This window comes from Acipenser ruthenus, chromosome 3 (assembly GCF_902713425.1).
Source record: "Acipenser ruthenus chromosome 3, fAciRut3.2 maternal haplotype, whole genome shotgun sequence".
NCBI lineage: Eukaryota > Metazoa > Chordata > Actinopteri > Acipenseriformes > Acipenseridae > Acipenser > Acipenser ruthenus.
The window spans coordinates 61,852,055-61,872,657 of record NC_081191.1 but is presented as its reverse complement, the minus strand read 5'-3'; the positions used below and the strand labels follow the sequence as shown (position 1 = coordinate 61,872,657).

The following is a 20,603-nucleotide window of genomic DNA, read 5'->3' as shown; positions in this document are numbered from 1 at the left end:
GGGTACAGCAGCAGTGTCCCCCACCTGGGATTGAACCTTGACCCTCCGGTCAAGAGTCCAGAACCCTAACCACTACTCCACACTGCTGCCCTAAGTATAAGAATTTTGTTGATGTGCAGGTCAGCAGTAAAGTCATAAACAATTTGCATTTTAAAACCCACTTCTGACCAGAGCATGCGAGTGGAGTGGAGCGGGACCGTTTTGCTAGGAGCGTGGAGTGGAATGGGTTAAGCGCCTGAACAGTGCGAGCATGAAAAGCTTCTGGCGCCACTCCCGCTCCGAAAGATGTTTTGCAAGGGAAAAATATTTGACATGGTACATACAAGACTTGATTAGGGCATCTGATTTTCAGGTTTTACCCGATTTAACCCAATTTCTCCCCCCCCCCGAATACTTTTTTCTGCATTCGGGTTAAACCCGAAAACTCCCTGAATAGGCACATACTGTATATGAATAAAACGCAGTTGTCTGCGATTCAAATGCAACAGTGCAGAACTGTCTCCGATGACGGCAAGCTGATTTACCTATTAGAAATGTGGCTTCTGGGGCTCCTGAGTGGCGCATCCAGTAAAAGCACTCGCGTACAGTGCAGGATGCGCCCTATAGTCTGGACGTCATCTGTTCGAGTCCAGGCTATTCCTTTGCCGACCGAGGACGGAAGCTCCCAGGGGGCGGCGCACAATTGGCCAAGCGCCACCCAAGTTTGCATACCCCAATGTGTGGAAATATACATACGTTGAGGATTTAAAACTGTTGACAACAACTTTGTCGTCAACACTTTGCGCTTAAGCATTTGTTTATTTCTTTCTAAATAAAACCCGATTTCTACCCAAATATTTATTCTTCCTTGATTATATATACAAAAAAAAATCCACCCGATTTCACCCAATTCTTATTTTTTAAAAAGCATTCACCCGAATTTAGAAAAATAGTCATCCAAAAAATCAGACGCCCTAGATATGATCCATAAACAATGCAGCTTTTGCAGTGCTCCAACGATAATGTGAAATCTATGAAAATCGCCCGCATGTTAGGATCCCAAGCTGAAACACGACCCCATTGGCTTGGGGTTAAATTACTTTTTTTATATAGCTGAAAGTGTCGGGTTTGGCTTAGGGTTGTTTTGCGGTGCAGAAGATTCACTTTACCCAAAGCGTTTTCATCACTTCATGTAAAAGTGAGATTGAATTCTCCAGGGAAATTTAATTAAAAAAAACAAAACACACAACACCCCACCCTTTAAAAACCCTGTTAATGTGTTAATTATAGTTATCAAATGTATTTGACAGAAATTAATGTTTTAATAAATCAGTTTTATTAAAAATAGTACCTCACTGGAACCTGATCTCTGATATTTGTATCCGGTTTGTCTGCTCCAAAGCAGGAACTGGGTATCCGATTTCAAAGGAACTGGTTCGTACATCTCTACATTTTGGAAGCGATTTACACTAGCAGTGGAGCGGAGCTGGCTGCAGAATTATAAGCACCGGACCAGAGGACTGGGGAAAATAAAAGCCTTGGAGAGAGTTGTTTCAAAAGAGGAATAGAGCAAGGAGCAGCGTTTATGAGCGCTCCACTCCGCTCACATGCTCTGGTTCTGACTCCTAGCATTGTTATTGTGGTCCTAAAATCTGTTGTCTTAACAGTTATTTCACCTATTATTATTTTAGAAAGTTCTGAACGAGAAACATTTAAACACTGCACGGAGAGGCTCACCACAGCTAGTCTGTATTGACATTTTTTCTATTTATTCATATTCATATGCTCAATTACTGGTACTGGAGCAAAGCTTAGGGCAGGCGGACATGATCAGCTCCATTTGGAAATGCATTTAACCCAATAATAGCGTAGCTATTGGATTTGGGAACAAGACGTTTAACATCCTTAAAATCAGACTAACAATTACGAGAAATACCCAAACTATTCATGTATAAAACAAACAAACTTTAGATATATTAATTGGGATGAATAAATAAATAAATAAATAAATAAATAAACAAACAAACAAACAATACAATTGGTAAAAAACTGTTTAATTGAAACATTGGTGAAAATCAGGGAGAAGAATCTCAGTACACACACTTTACATGTGGAATATGATGTGTAGCAGTTTTGGTTTCCGATTAAGTTTAATGTCCCTGGCATGTATTTTGAAGCAGAATCTGTGTAAGTCAAAGCCACATTTTTCACCCTAAGTTAGTTGGTACTTTGCAAACATTTGGGCAATCGCTTTGCTGACAATAACAGTATCTGCAGAAGTTATGACCATGACATCCACACAAAACAAGACAGGTTTATTCACCTTAAATCGTAAAAAGAAAAGAATTGACAGCACGGGATGGTGCAAAAAAAAAAAAAAAAACACACACACACACACACACACACACACACACACACACACAACACTGGACATTTCCATCAATACGTTCCATAAGTTTACCAACTAAAGCATCACCATTTTCAGTCAAATATTTACGATTAAGACTGTCAGCGTTAGGCAGTGTTTTAACGGATGGACAGCAGTACTGTTGCATGAAGTCACCAATACATACCTCTCTGCAATAAACAGCGGCTGTCCAGCAAAGCACAGCGCTCTGACAAACTCATTAACAGTCATTCTGTGCTTTCTTTTATTAAAGCATGTGTAAAAGCTGCATAAATGGATTGCTCATCTCTCGGTTCACTTTGTTTTAGTTTAATGTGTCGTTTATTTTTCATTATGTTTTTATTGGCAGCGTGAACACGTACCTCAATGCAGCAGTATTTGCAGCGCTATGCGTCCACTGCCTCATCTGACCAACTTTTGCTATTTTTGAATACATCAATACATTTGTTTTCTTTTGTATATTCATAAACTGATTTATGTTTTCTCCCCATTCCTCATCCACTAAATGTTATATTTTATCTAAGTCTTTCAATTTAGTTTCCAATCAAGCTAGTAGTTACCACATCCAGCAATTGCCACAATAACCAGACTTTGATTGGCCAACATAAATCGGGTGATAATGGGTTTGTGAAGAGAGAACCACATTTGAACGTTACTTGATCATCTGACGTCTAAACGTCTGCTGTACCCTAGGATACAGTGTAGGGCTGATTTCCATTACATGAGAGTAGATATTAACTTCATGCTGATTTGAACTTGGCTCTCACCAACATAAGCACCAACTAAAACATAGATATCCTTCTGCCTGGTGTTGATGGCTGAAGTGTGGCTCCAGGGATCAGCTTATTTGGCCTCCGCAGCGCATCAGCACACACAACAGCTGCGATGCTGGCTCCGGGGATCAACCACAGTGCGGTCTCCCCAGCGCATCAGCATGACAATCATCGGGATTGAGCCAAGTAGGGTACATCTCTGGGGTCTTCAAGTGGGCACCTTCTATCCTCTGTGTTTTGTCGACTAGCCCGCAACACCTCAAGAGGGCTCGACAGTGATTCTGGCGTCCCAGCATCACCCCACTCCATCCCCAACTCAACTCAGCCCAGCTTACTTACCCGTACATCAGCGTTGCTTTCTTTCTATCGTGCTTGAGATCCCCACCCAGAATCTTTCCGTCTGAAACACAGCCAGTTGCTGCTCCTTTCTGCTGCTTCAGAAGTTCTTCACTGTGCAACGCAACTCTTGACCACTGAACCCGACATCTGAGAAACCGGGTTGTAGAGTGTGCCACAAATCCTCGACAACCCACCTCCACTGGGTAAACTCAGACTCTCCATCCTCGCTGTTCCGCTTCAGCAGTTAGTTGAGCATACCGAAGTTTCTTCCTCTCATACGCCTCATCCACAGCATCCTCCCATGGCACTGTTAACACTACCAGATGAACAAGGCGTGCTGATCCAGGCCACAAAACAATGTCTGGTCGAAGGTTAGTGGTGGCAATCTCAGGTGGAAAAATAAGCCATTGACCAACATCTGCCAGCATTTTCCAGTCTCTAGCAGCTTCCAGTTGTCCTGGGCGAGGATTGGCTTTAACACCTTTTCTTGATGGTTGCTCTCCTGGATGGAGGAATATTGTCTTTTGTGTGTAATGCTTTGATGGAACTGGTGGCAACTTTTTGGTCATGTTACGCTTGTCTTCCAATGCTAAGGCCAGACATCATAGCACTTGGTCATGGCGCCAAAGTAAACCATCCTTGGCTAAGACCCACCTTACATCCTGTCAAAATGTGCCTTAAATGTTGGAGGTGAACACAAAGGACATGAGGGATCCTCACCCACCCAGAGGTTTAGGTTCTGTGGTGATGGGAGAAAATCATATGTTGACCTGATGAGGAAACTGATCCTGCTCTGTTCCATTGTCCATAGGTCTTGCCAGCCAATCTTGCGTTGTTCCACACTCTCCCATCTCATCCATTCTCCCTGCTTGGCCTGGGAAACAGACTTTATACACCTCATCGTCTCTTCCTGCTTTTGCACATCGTTGACTACCAGCTTCCTCCATTGAGCTGGGGCTGCCTTGTGCCATGTAGGAGGAGCTGGACTGAGACCAAGACCCCCTCTTCCATGCTGAACTTGCCCCATAATATCACCGATTCAAAGGGCAGCCTTTGCATCTTCCACGGCTTTCTTTGCCGCCCACTTTCTTCCAGTTTAACACAGATGCTGCCTCCCTTACGCATTTGTCACGTGACTCTACTAATGTCATTTTCAGTCGGACCTTGGTGCACTTAATCTCCTCGGTTAGAGCGGATACTGGTAGCTGCAGTATTCCTTTACCATAAAGTCCCACTCTGCTGAGGCAGTGTGGAACTCCCAACCATTTCCTGACGTATGAACTGATTAAAGCTTCCAGCTTCTCTACTGTTGTCAAAGCAACCTCGTACACAGTCAGTGGCCACAGCAGCAGACCAAACTGAAAGCACCAGTTTTAGGTAAAGCGCTGCTGTCTATGCTCTTCAACCCTTCCACTGCTTGTTGTCCAATTTCTCCCACACTAACTGTGTACTTTAGATCCCTGTTGTACCATCTCCCAAGATTTTTCACTGGCTTCTCTGACACTGTTGGTATTGCCTCACCATTAATGAAGAACATTTTATCTACTACTTTACCTTTATTTATAGAGATGCTCCTTGATTTATTGGGCTTGAATTGCATTCGTGCCCATTCAATGTTAATGGTTAATTTGCCCAATACCGATTAGTGCAGGCTACTGTTGTAGTCATGGTTGTCATGTCATCCATGTCCTGGCTAACCAGGTCAGAATCTTGCGTAGTTTGAAACCACGTTAACCTCAGGACGTGGGGTGACGTGCTTTGACCCGGGTTGAGAGACAAAATGCTTGACGGCTGTTCGTGAGCTGACGCAATAACAAACAGCCATGCCTGCGTGAAGGTTTCACTTCCGCATGGAACATCTGTTTATTCTGTTTAGCCATATTTTTGTTGACGGAGACACAGCATGGAGTCAGATTGCAGGAGGGATGTAGAAACATTTGCTCTAATTAAATGTGGCAGATGTTTCCATCCAAGCTTCTATGGATTGAACCATCAGTAACAAGCTGCTTCTGGGGCATGGATATGTGCATTGTGTACTTGCGTCTGTCACCCAGGTCAACCCTGCTTTAACCAACCCACATGACACCGGGTCCTGACCGGGTAGATCATACTAGTGTGAAAGGGACTTAAACAATAGGAAAACACAGTATGCTTGATTTTAAAGATAACAGCAAGGGGGGTGGGGGGGGGGGTGGGGTGTTAAAAAAAGATAAAACTTACTTTTGGTTGAAATTGACGAGCAAACAGTAAGTATCTTTGCACATCTTCAGTAGAAAACACTCGTTCTATGGACTCCTGGTTTCCGGAATGCAGGTCAATTATCCTTCTGGCAATTGCATAATCTGTAACCTAAGAATTTGTAACACTTATTTACAAGCATGAAAGATAAATACTACATCTAAACTTTTACTTAGTATATTGTCAACAGGTTGCTACATTTTAGATTAGGGCTTTTAAAAAAAATTGACTGTTGTGATGGGGTGAAGGAACTTTATTTTATTTTTCAAGGCCAAAACACTGATCTATACCTGTATTAGAATTCAACACCACAAAATCATATTTGTTGACTGAAAGAGTACCATGAAATCTTTAAATGTCCACCAACAATGCTCCCCCTAATTCCAAGGTGGGGCATTGCCAGAAGAAGCCAGCCAACTGAGCCACCAACACCACTTCCTGCTTCATCCATTGTCCTTCGGAGGTACAAAACTAGTTTAGCACTGGCCCAATTCTGTCTGTTAGTAAAGTTGCTGAAATCTTAACATCCACAGACGTTTAGCTTTTTGTCTCTCTTCAGCCAGCTATTAAATGTTCCAGTAGAATTATGGATGGTGCTGAACCCTGTATACTGTACAAGACAAGTTATGAGTGCCCTTTGCAAAGTGGTTTTAGCTCTTGCTTAGATACCACGAACACATTCAGATATTTCTCTGTAATTGATTATATTTACACATGATCACATATATTGTAAAAAAAAAAAAAATCCTTGACAGACTACCAGAAATTATTTCTTGGTCATTGTATGTTGTCACTTACATGTTGATACTGTATTTGGAAAACAATTAGAATTGTCAACATGTTATGAATTTCAAATAGCTGTAAGTTCTTACCTCATTGCACTCATCCACTAATATAAAGAACAGATCAAATCTTGACATAATGGGAGCAGACATATTAACATTCTGCTTCAAGGACTTTGATCGGTTATATCTTCCATCAACAGGGTTTGCAGCTGCCAGGATGGATGTGCGGGCATTAAGCGTGGCCTAGATGTCAAATGATCAAACGATTAGCCTGTATCCAACCAAAATGTGATTGACAATACTATAGTTTATACCATTACTTTGATACAGCACAAACACACCTGAAGAACTTTATGGCATGTGTGGCTACTCTGTTCATTATTATATATATATATATATATATATATATATATATATATATATATATATATATATATATATATATATATATATATATATATATATATATATATATATATATATATATATATATATATATAAAATTACACAAAAATGTATAAACCAACCAGAATTCCTGACTACAGAGTTCACACATTAGTTGAATTTTAAGACATTCACCTTTGAACCAAGAGGTTATCAGTTCATGCCCAGCTTTTGGCTTTCCATTTAATTCAAAAGGCTGAGATGCCGATACTCAGGCTAATAGCCCTGTTTTTTTTTTGCATACTCTTTTTTTTTTTTTTTTTTAAAAAAAAAGGTATCCTCTGAATAGAAAACTACTTATGGATGTGTAACTACATTTCGTGGCTTACCCTAAACATTTAGGGATGTGGCTGGTTTACTTCACGGTTATAATAATATGCATGAAGTCCTGGGGTATCTACAGTACATCTTACAATTCAGTTAAAATCAGCTGAATTACCTTTACTCCAGCCTTGGTGATGGAAATAGTTTGCTGCTCCATAGCTTCGTGAATTGCCACTTGATCTTTCAAATCCATTTTGTCAAACTCATCAATACAGCAGACACCCTGATCAAATCACAGAAATGTACAACATTTAGCCACTCAAACTAGTTTTGCCATGTTTCAGGGAAATCTATTGGCAACCTCACATACATTGTCTGCCAGCATCAGGGCCCCAGCCTCAATCACAAACTCATGAGACTCTTCATCTCTCACAACTGCTGCAGTCAGACCAGCAGCACTGCTGGCTTTCCCACTGGTGTAGACTGCTCGAGGAGAAAAGTCTTCAACATGTCTAAAGGGGAAAATAATATCAGGGACACTAAAAAAATGTTTGTATGCATTTTTAGCAGATTCTGTTAAGCCTGTTTAACATAGAAGGGCAATATGAATATTATAATTGAACTTTGGACACTGAAAAAAATCTCAATTGCTTGTATTGCACACACAGTACATGATTCAACAAATAGTGCAAATTACATTTTGTTGTAACTGCCTTTATAAACCAATTCTATATAAAAATAAAGGATAATTTAAGATTGAGGTTTCCTCTATGTAATAATTTATTTTAAACATGTATTCCTTAAATTGCACCTAAATTCAAAACAAAAAAGATTTAAAAACAAACAAAAAACAACCACACACACACTATAATCAGGGGGTCACATAACTTTAGGTTTTCACCTCCTCTGACAGTTCAAACAATTTGGATGTCAAAGATCAGGAGTGCAAATTTGGAGCTAGATTTTTGATATTTATAAAATGTCTTAAAATAAATGTGTGTTTAATATATACATTAAATCACATGACAGACAATCATGCAGTGAAGTTCTATCCAACCTGTACTGCAAAGTACGGTGGCCCTGTAAGTAAAAAAAAAAAATTTACGTCATGTTTACAAGACCATGGTCCTTAAACTTTGGTTAATGACAGTGTCAGAGACAACAATAGTTTATGGATGTTGAAGTACGAGTCCAGATTGCTGGTTATTAAAAATCGAACAAATCACCACGCATTCTCTGTTTATTTCAATAGCCTACCACCAAATTCCAGCCCTGGGATTCAAAAGTAAAAAAAACGTCTTCACAGTATTGGTGTTGAACACGTTAGCTTGACGGCACAACGGTATTTATAAAAAGGATATAACTGTGGGAAACTAAGTATTATTTTAAGTAAAATGCTTTTTTTTTTTTTTTTAAACTCACGTTGAAATATAATGGCTCTCAAACATCAACCCCTCCTCTCATCCACGCCGAGTTTGGGAAGCGAAGCATCAGTGAGCTTTCACACTGCCACTCCCCGTAACTACATCCCTCTTCTCTGAATGGACAGCTAAATCAAGATCCCTTCTATCATTGGTTGCTTCAAATGTCCAATAAAAGAAAATCATTCATGTTACGAACTTGAGTTTCCACCTATCGCTCTCCATTTATTTTTTATAAAACCTTGAAACAGCCAATGATAGCGCTAGCAATATGGGGACTGGTATTTAATTATGGTCTTGAGACTCAATGGAAAATCGTGAGGTTAGGCAGGTATGGGTCACAGCCAAAATGCTTTCCTGTTAAAAAAGGACTGACAGTACAGATTCGCGTCTTAAACATGGAAGTCTGCATTTTATTTTATTGGTGCGCATGCGTACCACTTATGTGAACCCCTGATTATAAATATGAATAAAAGTAACTGTTCTAGAAAACACATGTACTGAGCTGGCTTACTTCAGGAACTGGCTTTTAGATGTACTTGGGTCCCCTACAATACAAATATTAATGTCACCCCGCAATGAAGTGCCTTCCATTGTGGTCTTGGGAACCCCCCCAAACAACATTAGCAGGATGCCTCTCTTTATCTCATCATTCCCTGTAATCAAAAACACAAAACCGTAAGAGTCTCCTGTGGTTTAGCGATAATGTAAATATCTCAGATAAAAAACCAAGAGCATTATTGACAAAACAAAGGTTCCTAAGAGAACCAGCTCCTACCCGTCTAGAACTGGTTCCCAAGATCACGATTAGCAACTAGTCTTGGACTACTTTACCCAAGGTAAGAGTATACTCTTCAGACCTCAGGTCCCACATTGACATGCATACTGGGTACAGTATACTGTAGAGACAGGAAGTGTGTGAAACTAATCAATTACCAGCAGCATACAAGTACAGCAGCACCCATAGGCAGCCGCTATGACCCGCTTTCATACTGTAACATGACGGTTTTTAAACCATGAACCCATGATGCAACATCCTACACTTTGGCCCTGACTTAAGTTTAGTGGCCTTGGTGCCCTCTACAAAATTTAGCGAACAGAAGGCCATTCTGGCCTTGCCCTTTTTATTGCCAGTTTAGAGCCCTACTGTATATCTATTTAAAATCAAAGACAAGTAACTCACGGTTTTATTGCACAAAACACCTGACCGTGTCATTGGGAATAATGTTTAATACCTTTGTTCCAGGAAGGGCTTGAACACCAATAAACTCACTCAGCCCAGATCCCCAGAGGCTGTAACTGGGTTTTTATAGCCTGGGTGCAACTCTACTTCAGAGTTCCTACAACATATACTACGGATGTAGAACTAATCGCAGGGAAATAATAATGCCAACCAAATAACACTAAAAACAGGTCTAAAAGATAATGTTTACCACAGATTAAAGTGAGAAAATGGCTTACCGTGTATGGTAGGGAAGAGGCTGGTACACAGGTTGTGGTAGAGGTTCTTATCCTGACTCATGTCAAAAACCTGTTCCCATTCTTGAATAGTCATCTGGTTCTTAATATTTTCAGCAGTTTGGTCTTCTTCTCGAAGCTCCTTGCCGCCAAACTTGAAACATTACTTGTGTTAATTTGTTATACATGGTTGGCTCACCAATAAGTTGTGCAAATGACTAGCAATTAAACATTTGCTCACTTCTGGATGACTGAACTGAACCCCATTACTTGGGCAACCATTCTTATATATAAACTTGTTTAATATTCTGCTACTGAAGATTTTGGGAAAGCAGCAAAAGCAGTTCCAAGACTGTTTACTGTAACTTCTTGGCATTTGTCTCAACCTCCCCCCCCCCCCAGTTACCTCTACTACTATGCAGCATAAAAAAGCTCACTTATCACCCTAAACACCTTCTAAAAAATAAATAAAATAAATGTAACCCCACGGACCCAGTGTGCACTATTACTGGGTAATCTGTTGACTTGCCTTTATTTCTAGTATGCTAAGCCCCCCAGTTTGTCAGAGCAGAGGATCTACATCATTGTTGAAGGACCGGTTCTGTAATTATAGTATTGCCCGGTGGCCCCCAGTAATGCTGTACTTGGTAAAATAGACCCAACAGAAAGATCAGCAGATTTAAAAAAAAAACCCCACTGTTGAAGGATCATTGGTCAGGCTGTGAATCTGAAGGAAAATGAAGACCAAAGAGCATTCTACAGAAGTTAGAGATAAAGTAATACAAATGCATAGATTGGGGAAAGGGTACAAAATAATATCCAAGTGTTCGGATAGCCCAGTGAGCACAGTTGGATCAATAATCAGGAAGTGGAAGCTGCATCACACCACCCAGGCACTGCCAAGAAAAGGCCGTCCCTCAAAACTCAAGCAAGAAGGAGACTTGTGAGAGAAGCCACAGAGAAGCCAACAATCACTTTGAAGGAGCTACAGAGTTCAGTGGCTGGGAGTGGAGTAATGGTGCACCAGTCAACCATATCAAGAGCTCTGCATAACACTGGCCTGTATGGGAGGGTGGCAAGAAAGAAGCCGTTACTCAAAAAGTACCATCTGAAAGCACGTCTGGAGTTTGCCAGAAAGCATGAGAGTGACCCAGCTGTGATGTGGGAAAAGGTTTTGTGGTCAGATGAGACCAAGATGGAGCTTTTTGGCCAAAACTCAAAGCGCTATGTGTGGCGCAAACCTAACACTGCCCATGCCTCAAGACACACCATCCCTACAGTGAAGTATGGTGGTGGCAGCATCATGCTGTGGGGATGCTTCTCATCAGCAGGGACTGGGCATCTTGTTCAAATTGAAGGAAGAATGGATGGAGCAAAATAAAGGGAAATACTGCAAGAGAACCTGCTTCAGTCTTCTAAAAAACTGAAGCTTGGGAGGAAATTCACCTTTCAGCAGGACAATAATCCCAAGCACAAGGCCAAATCAACATTGGAGTGGCTCAAGAACAAAAAGGTGAATGTCCTACAGTGGCCCAGTCAAAGTCCTGATCTCAATCCCATTGAGAATCTGTGGCACTATCTGAAAATTGCGGTCCACAAGTGTCGTCCAACCAACGTGAACAACCTGGAGCAAATCTGCCAAGAAGAATGGGCCAAAATCACTCTGACACTGTGTGCAAAGCTGGTACATACTTACCCCAAAAGACTTAAAGGTGTTATTGCAGCGAAAGGTGGCTCTACCAAATATTAATGTGTGGGGGTTGAATACTTATGCAAGCAAGATATTTCAGTTTTTTATTTCTTAAATATTTCCCAACATAAAACCAATGTCACCTTACAATAATTGAGTTTCAGTGTTTTAAAATAAAATATCAAACAGAACGAAATTTCAATGTACCATTTGTAATTCAGTAATACGAGAGAATTGGTCAGAGGTCTGAATACTTTTGCAAGGCACTGTACATATATATATATATATTATATTATACACACACACACACACAACCAGTCAAAAGTTTGAGTACACTTGCTGGAAACTAGGTTTTTTTCATAATTGACAAATGTTTTACGTCGCATACGTTTCTGTAAATACTTAAATGAAAACACATGTTACAATATACAAAACAAAAAACATAAGGAGTATCAAAGCAATGTTCAAGAAAATTGAAAATTGTCTCTAAATCTTGGATTCCTCAAAATAGCCACTCTTTGCCTTATTAACAGCCTCACAAACACGAGGCATTCGGTTAAGCAGGAAATCACCTGACATGTCTTCCCAGCTCTTCTGCAGCAATTCCCAGAGATGTAGGGCACTTGTGCGTAGCTTTGCTTCGACTCTTCTGTCCAGTTCGTCCCATACAAGTTCTATGGGATTGAGGTCTGGAGACTGGGCAGGCCAGGTCATTAGATTGAGTTGTCCTTCACTATCCTTCTTCGCCAGATAGTTCTTGCACAACTTTGAGGTGTGTTTTGGGTCATTATCTTGCTGAAGAATGAAGGACTGCCCAACTAGCCGTAATCCTGATGGAATGGCATGCCTCTGAAGTATGCTACGATAGCCATGCTGGTTGAGCTTGCCATGGACTTGGTAAAGATCACCAACTCTGTCACCAGCAAAGCAACCCCCAGACCAAATAACTGCCTCCTCCATGCTTGACAGTGGGAACCACACATGCACAACTCATGTGAAAACCTTCTCTGCGTCTTACAAATACTCGGCGGTTGGACCCAAATATTTCAAATTTTGACTCATCGGTCCATAAGACCGACTTCCACTCCTCAAACGTCCAGTTTCTGTGTTTTTTGGCCCAGGCAAGTCTCTTCCTCTTATTCTGCACTATTAACAATGGTTTCTTTGCAGCAATTCTTCCAGTTAGGCCAGCTTCACGCAATCTCCTCTGAACACCTGATGTTGAAACATCTGTACTTCTAATAGCATTTAGCTGAGCTTGTATTTCAGGGGCAGTTAATCGCCAGTTTCGCAGACTAGTGACTCGAATTAACTTGTTCTCTGATTCTGAGGTCACCCTTGGCCTGCCTGACCTTGTTCGGTCCTCATGAGCGCCAGTTTCTTCAAATCGTTTGATGGTCTTGGCCACAGCAGTTACAGACACTTGCAAAGTTCTTGCAATTTGTCTTAAAGATTGACCTTCATTTCTTAAATTAGTCTTTTTTCTTTGCTTAACTGAGCGTATTTTGCCATTTTCTGCTCCCTTACATTCAGTCTACCTATATTTATAGTAATCATGGACCCGCACCTGTTAACAATAATTGGTGACAAAAGGTTAATTAGGTAACATGCTAGTTAACTCGGAGAACATCTAAGAACAGAAGAACGTTTACAAACGAGAGGAGGCCATTCAGCCCATCTTGCTCGTTCGGTTGTTAGTAGCTTATTGATCCCAGAATCTCATCAAGCAGCTTCTTGAAGGATCCCAGGGTTTCGGCTTCAACAACATTACTGGGGAGTTGGTTCCAAACCCTCACAATTCTCTGTGTAAAAAAAGTGCCTCCTATTTTCTGTTCTGAATGCCCCTTTATCTAAATCTTCATTTATGACCCCTGGTCCGTGTTTCTTTTTTCAGGTCAAAGAAGTCCCCTGGGTCGACATTGTCTATACCTTTTAGGATTTTGAATATTTGAATCAGATCGCCGCGTAGTCTTCTTTGTTCGAGACTGAACAGATTCAATTCTTTTAGCCTATCTGCATACAACATGCCTTTTAAACCCGGGATAATTCTGGTTGCTCTCTTTGCACTCTTTCTAGAGCAGCAATATCCTTTTTGTAACGAGGTGACCAGAACTGAACACAATATTCTAGGTGAGGTCTTACTAATGCATTGTAAAGTTTTAACATTACTTCCCTAGATTTAAATGCAACACTTCTCACAATGTATTCGAGCATCTTGTTGGCCTTTTTTATAGCTTCCCCACATTGTCTAGATGAAGACATTTCTGAGTCAACATAAACTCCTAGGTCTTTTTCATAGTTCCCTTCTTCAATTTCAGAATCTCCCATATGATATTTATAATGCACATTTTTATTGCCTGCATGTAACACTTTACACTTTTCTCTATTAAAATTCATTTGCTATGTGTCTGCCCAGTTCTGAATGCTGTCTAGATCATTTTGAATGACTTTTGCTGCTGCAACAGTTTTTGCCACTCCTATTTTTGTGTCGTCTGCAAATTTAACGAGTTTGCTTACTATACCAGAATCTAAATCATTAATGTAGATTAGGAATAGCAGAGGACCTAATACTGATCCCTGTGGTACACCACTGGTTACCTCGCTCCATTTTGAGGTTTCTCCTCTAATCAGTACTTTCTGTTTTCTACATGTTAACCACTCCCTAATCCATGTGCATGCATTTCCTTGAATCCCTACTGCGTTCAGTTTGAGAATTAATCTTTTATGCGAGACTTTGTCAAAAGCTTTCTGGAAATCTAAATAAACCATGTCGTATGCTTTGCTATTATCCATTTTCAATGTTGCATCCTCAAAAAATTCAAGCAGGTTAGACACAATCTCCCTTTCCTAAAACCATGCTGACTGTCTCCCAGGATATTGTTACCATATAGGTAATTTTCCTTTTTGGATCTCATTATAGTTTCCATAAGTTTACATATAATAGAAGTCAGGCTTATTGGACTGTAGTTACCTGGTTTGGTTTTGTCTCCCTTTTTGTGGATCGGTATTATGTTTGCTATTTTCCAGTCTGTCGGTACAACCCCCGTGTCAAGAGACTGTTGCATGATCTTGGTTAGAGGTTTGTAAATAACAACTTTGGAGTACTATTGGGAGGATCTCATCCGGCCCAGGGGATTTGTTTATTTTAAGAGTTCCTAGTCCCTTCAACACTTCTGCCTCTATTATGCTAAAGTTATTTAAAATTGGATAGGAACAGGTCGACATGTGGGGCATGTTGTCCGTGTCCTCCTTTGTAAAAACCTGTGAAAAGTAATCATTTAATATATTTGCTATTGTTTTTTTCTTCATCTATGATTTTGCCATTTGTGTCTCTTAGACATTTAACCTCCTCTTTGAATTTTCTCTTGCTGTTACAATATTGGAAAAACATTTTGGAATTGGTTTCCCCTTAGCAATATTGATTTCTATCTCTCTTGGCCTTTCTAACTTCCTTTTTGACTTGTGTTTGCAGTTCCAAGTACTCTTTCTGTGTAGATAAAGACACAAAGACACTTTTATACTTAGGCCAGTGTTCTAACACCGTGTTATACACATTTCAGACTTTTAACTGACTTGGGCTTCAGACTGAAATCCCCTTGCTTTCGGTGACCATTTCTTTGAAATTGACAAGATTTACATTTTCATTTAAAAATACAATTTTTGAATGCAATTCACTTATAATCAACTTATATAAGTACACGTATCATAATGAAATATTAAGTGTTTATAGACAAGTTTATACAGTTAAAAGCATAGATAATCATGAAAAACCTGGTTTCAAGCACGTGTACTCAAACTTTTGACTGGTACTGTATAATTATATATATATATATAAATATAAATTAAAAAAAGGAGGAGGTAAACAGATGAGAATGTATTAAAACATTTTCTTTTGGATCTCTTATTACTACTGTATATAGAGTATCTTTGCGATAACCACAAAAATTAAATCTTTGGTAATGAGATGAATGCTGAACCTGTGCTGCTTACCCGAGGATTAGTGGGTGCTACATTACAAGCCAGGAAAGCCAGTCGGTAGGAAAGATCCCGAACACCCAGGGCCTTCAAACCCTGGACACCATCTGCCTGGAAACCCTCTGGTCCAGTCACTCTGCTGCTCGTCTCGGTACGTGGCCCTATAAAACAGGTAGCCAGGATTCAGAAAAGTGGTTGTAAAAAGGAAGCAGCCGTGTCACTAAAATGTAATGTGGCAGAGTCGTACAGTGTATCCGAAAGTCACACTGGAGCAGGGATGGGAAACTCTGGCCCTTTCAAACAGGGCTTTACAACCGTATTATAATAATGAATAAACAAGAAAATTGACGTTAACGTAGATCATGGTGATCTACTTTTACATGTTACTAATGCTCTAAATTTTGCATTTGCAACATGGCGGGTATAAATGTCATAAACATGCTCTTTCTAAAAACGGTCGATTGCAGACCAATTCCCATTGCCATCACTGTTTTAACTGCATCCCATCTGCTTAAATTACAGTGCCATAAGGCTTAATATGGCTATAGGTGGGCGCACATGGTGGATGGTACTCAGCGAATGCACCTGGAAGCTTCTTTCATTGTGGTTGGGTACAACTCACAGAACTCGCCATGTCATATTTCTGAAGTGGAGAGCATGTACAAACTGAAATGAGATACAATGGTACTCGCCAAGCTTATTTTATTATTTACATAAACACAGTAATTAAGGATTGTAATCTAATTTCACCCACCCATATCTCTAAACAAAATGGTGCAAGCTGAATCTGTAGTAAAAAGCTATAAAAATAATTAAAATCCCTGGATTCATAGATTTACTGTCATTCTATTTTCTGGGATGCAAACAGTTGAACTTACCTCCAGCTGAAAGTGCAAACACATTTGGTACTACAATGAGAGTCCCAGTAAAGTCACATCGGTCCCCAGCCTGTGCTGTTTCGACAGCCTCTGCCCGCAGAATGACCTCAACGCTGCGAGGAATGGCACCTCTGGGCAACTCTGCTTGTGTCTCCTGAATTCGCACCTGTTCAGACAGGCAATCACTCTGAAGATTATCAGCTGTACTAAGAATTGGCATTAGAATGCAACAATCTAGCAGTTTTTTCCCTACTTAATAGCATTTGAGTTTCAATAACTGCCATAAAAAAAAGAAAAAAAAGTTAACTGAAAAACATTGCCGAAAGAACTTTTGCAGGGGGGGTGAATACTTCTGCAAACCACTGTGTGTGTAATCAATAATAATATAATATTATATATATATATATATATATATATATATATATATATATATATATATATATATATATATATATATATATAATAACACACACACACACACAAAAAAACACAAACCTTCTGAAAGTCGACGAAACGGGACTTGTTGGTATCCAGCATAAACCTGCGGCGATTTGAACAGACTGGGTTTCTGCAAATAGTTGGCTGGGTGTACTTGAACTGCTGCTCCACGTCTTTGACAACAGACTGACAATCCATACACAGGAAAGTGCCACTCACAAGTTCGGGATGCACCGGGTGAGTTCTTACTACCTGTCCACTGATACGAAGCAGTGTCCCAATCCTTGCAGCGGTCAGTTCTCTAATCCTGTCAGCAGAACAATACACTGTAGTTTTAATATTGTACACTTAAATACGTAAGACAATGTCAACACAATCATTATTACAGTAAGGTTATCCACAATACACAACTACTTTTTTTGCATCAAAACCAACTTTTTTTTGTGGTGGGGGGGGGTTACTCATGTAACCAATATGTACAAAAATATAATATTCTATTAAAATGAAATCACTCAAAATGTTGATAATTCATAATAAAAAAATGCATATTTTACAACTCTGTATAACAGAGCTTAATTGTACAAGTCCCAATTCAATTTAAAATAGTGTTCTTGAAAATAAATTAAGTGGTTTACTTCTGTCTAGTTGGGAAATCCGAGAAAGAAACATAGAACTCTTTAGATGCAGGAATATTTCCATGATCCCTGGCAAAGTTTCTCACAGCTCTGCAGAGATGGGGGTAGACCCTGAATCAGTGAAGAAAGAAATAAAAATATGTTAAACGCAAACAAAATTACACCATTTCTGTCTGTATGTCTGCTGTATCCTTCTGTTAGCATGACTTAGATGGAACCTAGGATACACCACCAAAGTTGATGCATCAGTGTCAAATGACCAGAAGCAAGGTCTTCCCTTAACCCTTTGCAGTCCATTTATTAAGTGCGTGTCAGGCGCGTCAGGTCCAATTTATTTTCACACGCGCAGTTAATTTTAGACATGCTGTTTAAAAGTATTTTTTTCCACAGTCAAACAGGTTTAAAAGGCCCTGCACGTCAACAAAGCACTCACTAGGCATCTCCAGCCCCGCCCCACCCTTTCGTTCGCTATAGCCAACACATATGCGAAGAAAAAAAAATAATAATAGTCATACATACCAATCAATCATCTCCTGATCACTCGTTTTATCACCAAACACCTCAATAATGCGATCCAAGTCATTATTTTATTACTATAACATCTCAAAAAAGCTCTGCAAATGTCTGTGATATTCTCTGAGCGCTGACGCAGTTACAGCCAGCTTGTTTCCTTATGGCCGCTGTTATCTGATCCCAGGGGCAAGTATGACTAATCATGAGATACGCCCTTTTTTCCGGCTTGTCTCGGCTCCTGTCGCGCCCACTCGGCCATTGAATGGTTCTCAGCTTTTTCCAGAGAAAAAACGACTAGAAACCTGTTTTTTGCGTCTTTTTGATGATGTCGGACAGGGTCCGACATTGGACCGGTTAGGAATAATTGCAATGTCTGACCAGGTCCGACATAGGACCACAAAGGGTTAAGGGTAGGTGGATACATTATTCCATTTGATACTAGAAGTTGACTGAGGAAAGGATGCTCCAAGTGGCACGGAGGTCAACTGACCAAGCTATTCAAGGACCTGCCCCTCTATGGAAAAGTGACCACATCTAGGCCCAATATAAAATGCTGCTTTGCTGCGTTTACTCTGACAAACTGGTCTAACGATAATACCTCTGAGTAACTAATTTCTTTAAAACCTACTAATTACCAATAGTCAATGTAAAGGTGCGATTAAGTTGTAAATACAGTACAGTACTATATATGAATGAATGGCTAATGTCAAGTTCTCAGATTACAATTTAGCACATCTTAGTACCTTTATAAAATTTGCACTTCACATGGAGAAAACAAAGCATCCTCATGGGTATAACACAAGGCAATAGCATCTCTGATGGGAGATTATACACAATGTAAAATGGATGTGTGAAAAAGATCTGTCTCATTGCTATGGCTCATGGTTACAACAGGGGCAGGGAGAGAGTTAATTAGTACTGGACAACATTGGTAAGGTAACTTGACAGAAAAAAAAACGAACAGCTGTCCCAAGTGCAAAGCCAGCAAGAATACCAAAGTGTGTGGTCTGCATTACTGCTACAGCCAGAGGTGAGGTTAAATAGATAGGGCAGTAAAACAGTAATCTTTTACTGGAAAACAATGGTAATGGAAAAAAAAAATCTGTGTACCAATTATTAAGACAATAACTTAGTGTTCTGCTAACACAGTTGAATGGCAATTAAGCTTCCATTATGGGATGCCTAAAATTGCAAGAACCGTGAACACTACAGGCTACCTGTAATACTCTTCCTGAATGGTTGTTCCCAGCTGTTGGTTGTAATGTTCTATGTTGGTAAAGTTCACAGTCAGTGTATTCCTTTCAGGTCGAATTAGTTCCTCTGCATCATGAAGGTAATGTATCTCTCCATTTGGGTTCTGAAACCTAGTTTGTCAGAAAGAACATAATACAGATTTAATATTGAGCTACAATGCTTATATCCAAAATGTATTCATCATGATGTATTTATAGAAAGAAAATCCACATTTAAAAAGTTGCATTTAAGAAACAAAAAGATCATATAAAAATATTTCATTGAAATTGTTCAGTTATACATAGATCATACATAAGCATTTAAATACATTATTTAAACCATTTATAAAAGCAAAATATTACGTTTTAATTTGTCCAACTTGAATATTATATAGAAATGCACACTATTATGATTGTATAAATGCAAAAGAACGACAGAAAGCTAAAGGTGTTAAGGTATTTTATGTCGAGAGTTAAGAAAACAGTTTAAATGTTTTACAAAAAAAGTTCCAACAACTACCTGACAAAGTGAACAGATGTATGCTTTAGTTGAGTTAAATGGAAGTATTAATCCTGTAAGCCCCCTGCATGCTGGATATACTGCAATTTGTAATACTTTAAAGTATCTTACCAAGGCAAGAAAAAGACAGGCGATTAAACCCGAATTAAAATTCAACTGGTTTGCCATCGTCTGTGTTTTGTACTTAAAATTTGCATAAATAGCAAAGCTTGTTTTACGGAAGAAGAATTTTGGTTAATTTCCTTTTAATGAACAAAAATATAATTATTTCACATGTTCATTTACAACACTTACTCTTCCAAGAATTCGAGGAAAAGTTTTTGACACTTTTCAGATAACTCGTCCTTCACTTGCAGTCCTGTTGCAGTGTTTTCAGCCGGCTGCACGAGCTCCATCCTTCAAAAGACAATCTTCCAGCGCCAGACGCCAAAACAATAGTCAAGTCCCCTCTCGGCAGCTCACCTGACTGCTAGCTTATCTATTTCTTAACTATCGCCCCATGGCGGCAATCGTATTTATTGACATCAGTGTGTAATACAGTGCGCAACTGATGGGAACGAAGCTTCAGCTGGTTCGACTGAACCAAATGAGGCAAACAAGTAACAAAGCCAAGG

General features: G+C 39.7%; 1 protein-coding gene across 1 annotated transcript in view; it reads right to left on the bottom strand.

Annotated features, from left to right (window-relative positions):
• The window catches only part of mcm6l (MCM6 minichromosome maintenance deficient 6, like), a 28,298-nt gene extending 7,695 nt beyond the window's left edge, over nt 1–20,603 (bottom strand). Inside the window, exons 1-12 of the mRNA XM_033993801.3 lie at nt 20,284–20,603; nt 19,455–19,601; nt 17,725–17,835; nt 17,147–17,396; nt 16,652–16,817; nt 15,789–15,934; nt 10,112–10,262; nt 9,165–9,306; nt 7,600–7,741; nt 7,405–7,512; nt 6,609–6,764; nt 5,719–5,847 (exon numbers count right to left, since the gene is read on the bottom strand). Coding sequence (XP_033849692.3) covers nt 5,719–5,847; nt 6,609–6,764; nt 7,405–7,512; nt 7,600–7,741; nt 9,165–9,306; nt 10,112–10,262; nt 15,789–15,934; nt 16,652–16,817; nt 17,147–17,396; nt 17,725–17,835; nt 19,455–19,601; nt 20,284–20,384 — 1,749 coding nt within the window. The 5' untranslated portion in view covers nt 20,385–20,603. The remainder of the gene's footprint in view (nt 1–5,718; nt 5,848–6,608; nt 6,765–7,404; nt 7,513–7,599; nt 7,742–9,164; nt 9,307–10,111; nt 10,263–15,788; nt 15,935–16,651; nt 16,818–17,146; nt 17,397–17,724; nt 17,836–19,454; nt 19,602–20,283) is intronic.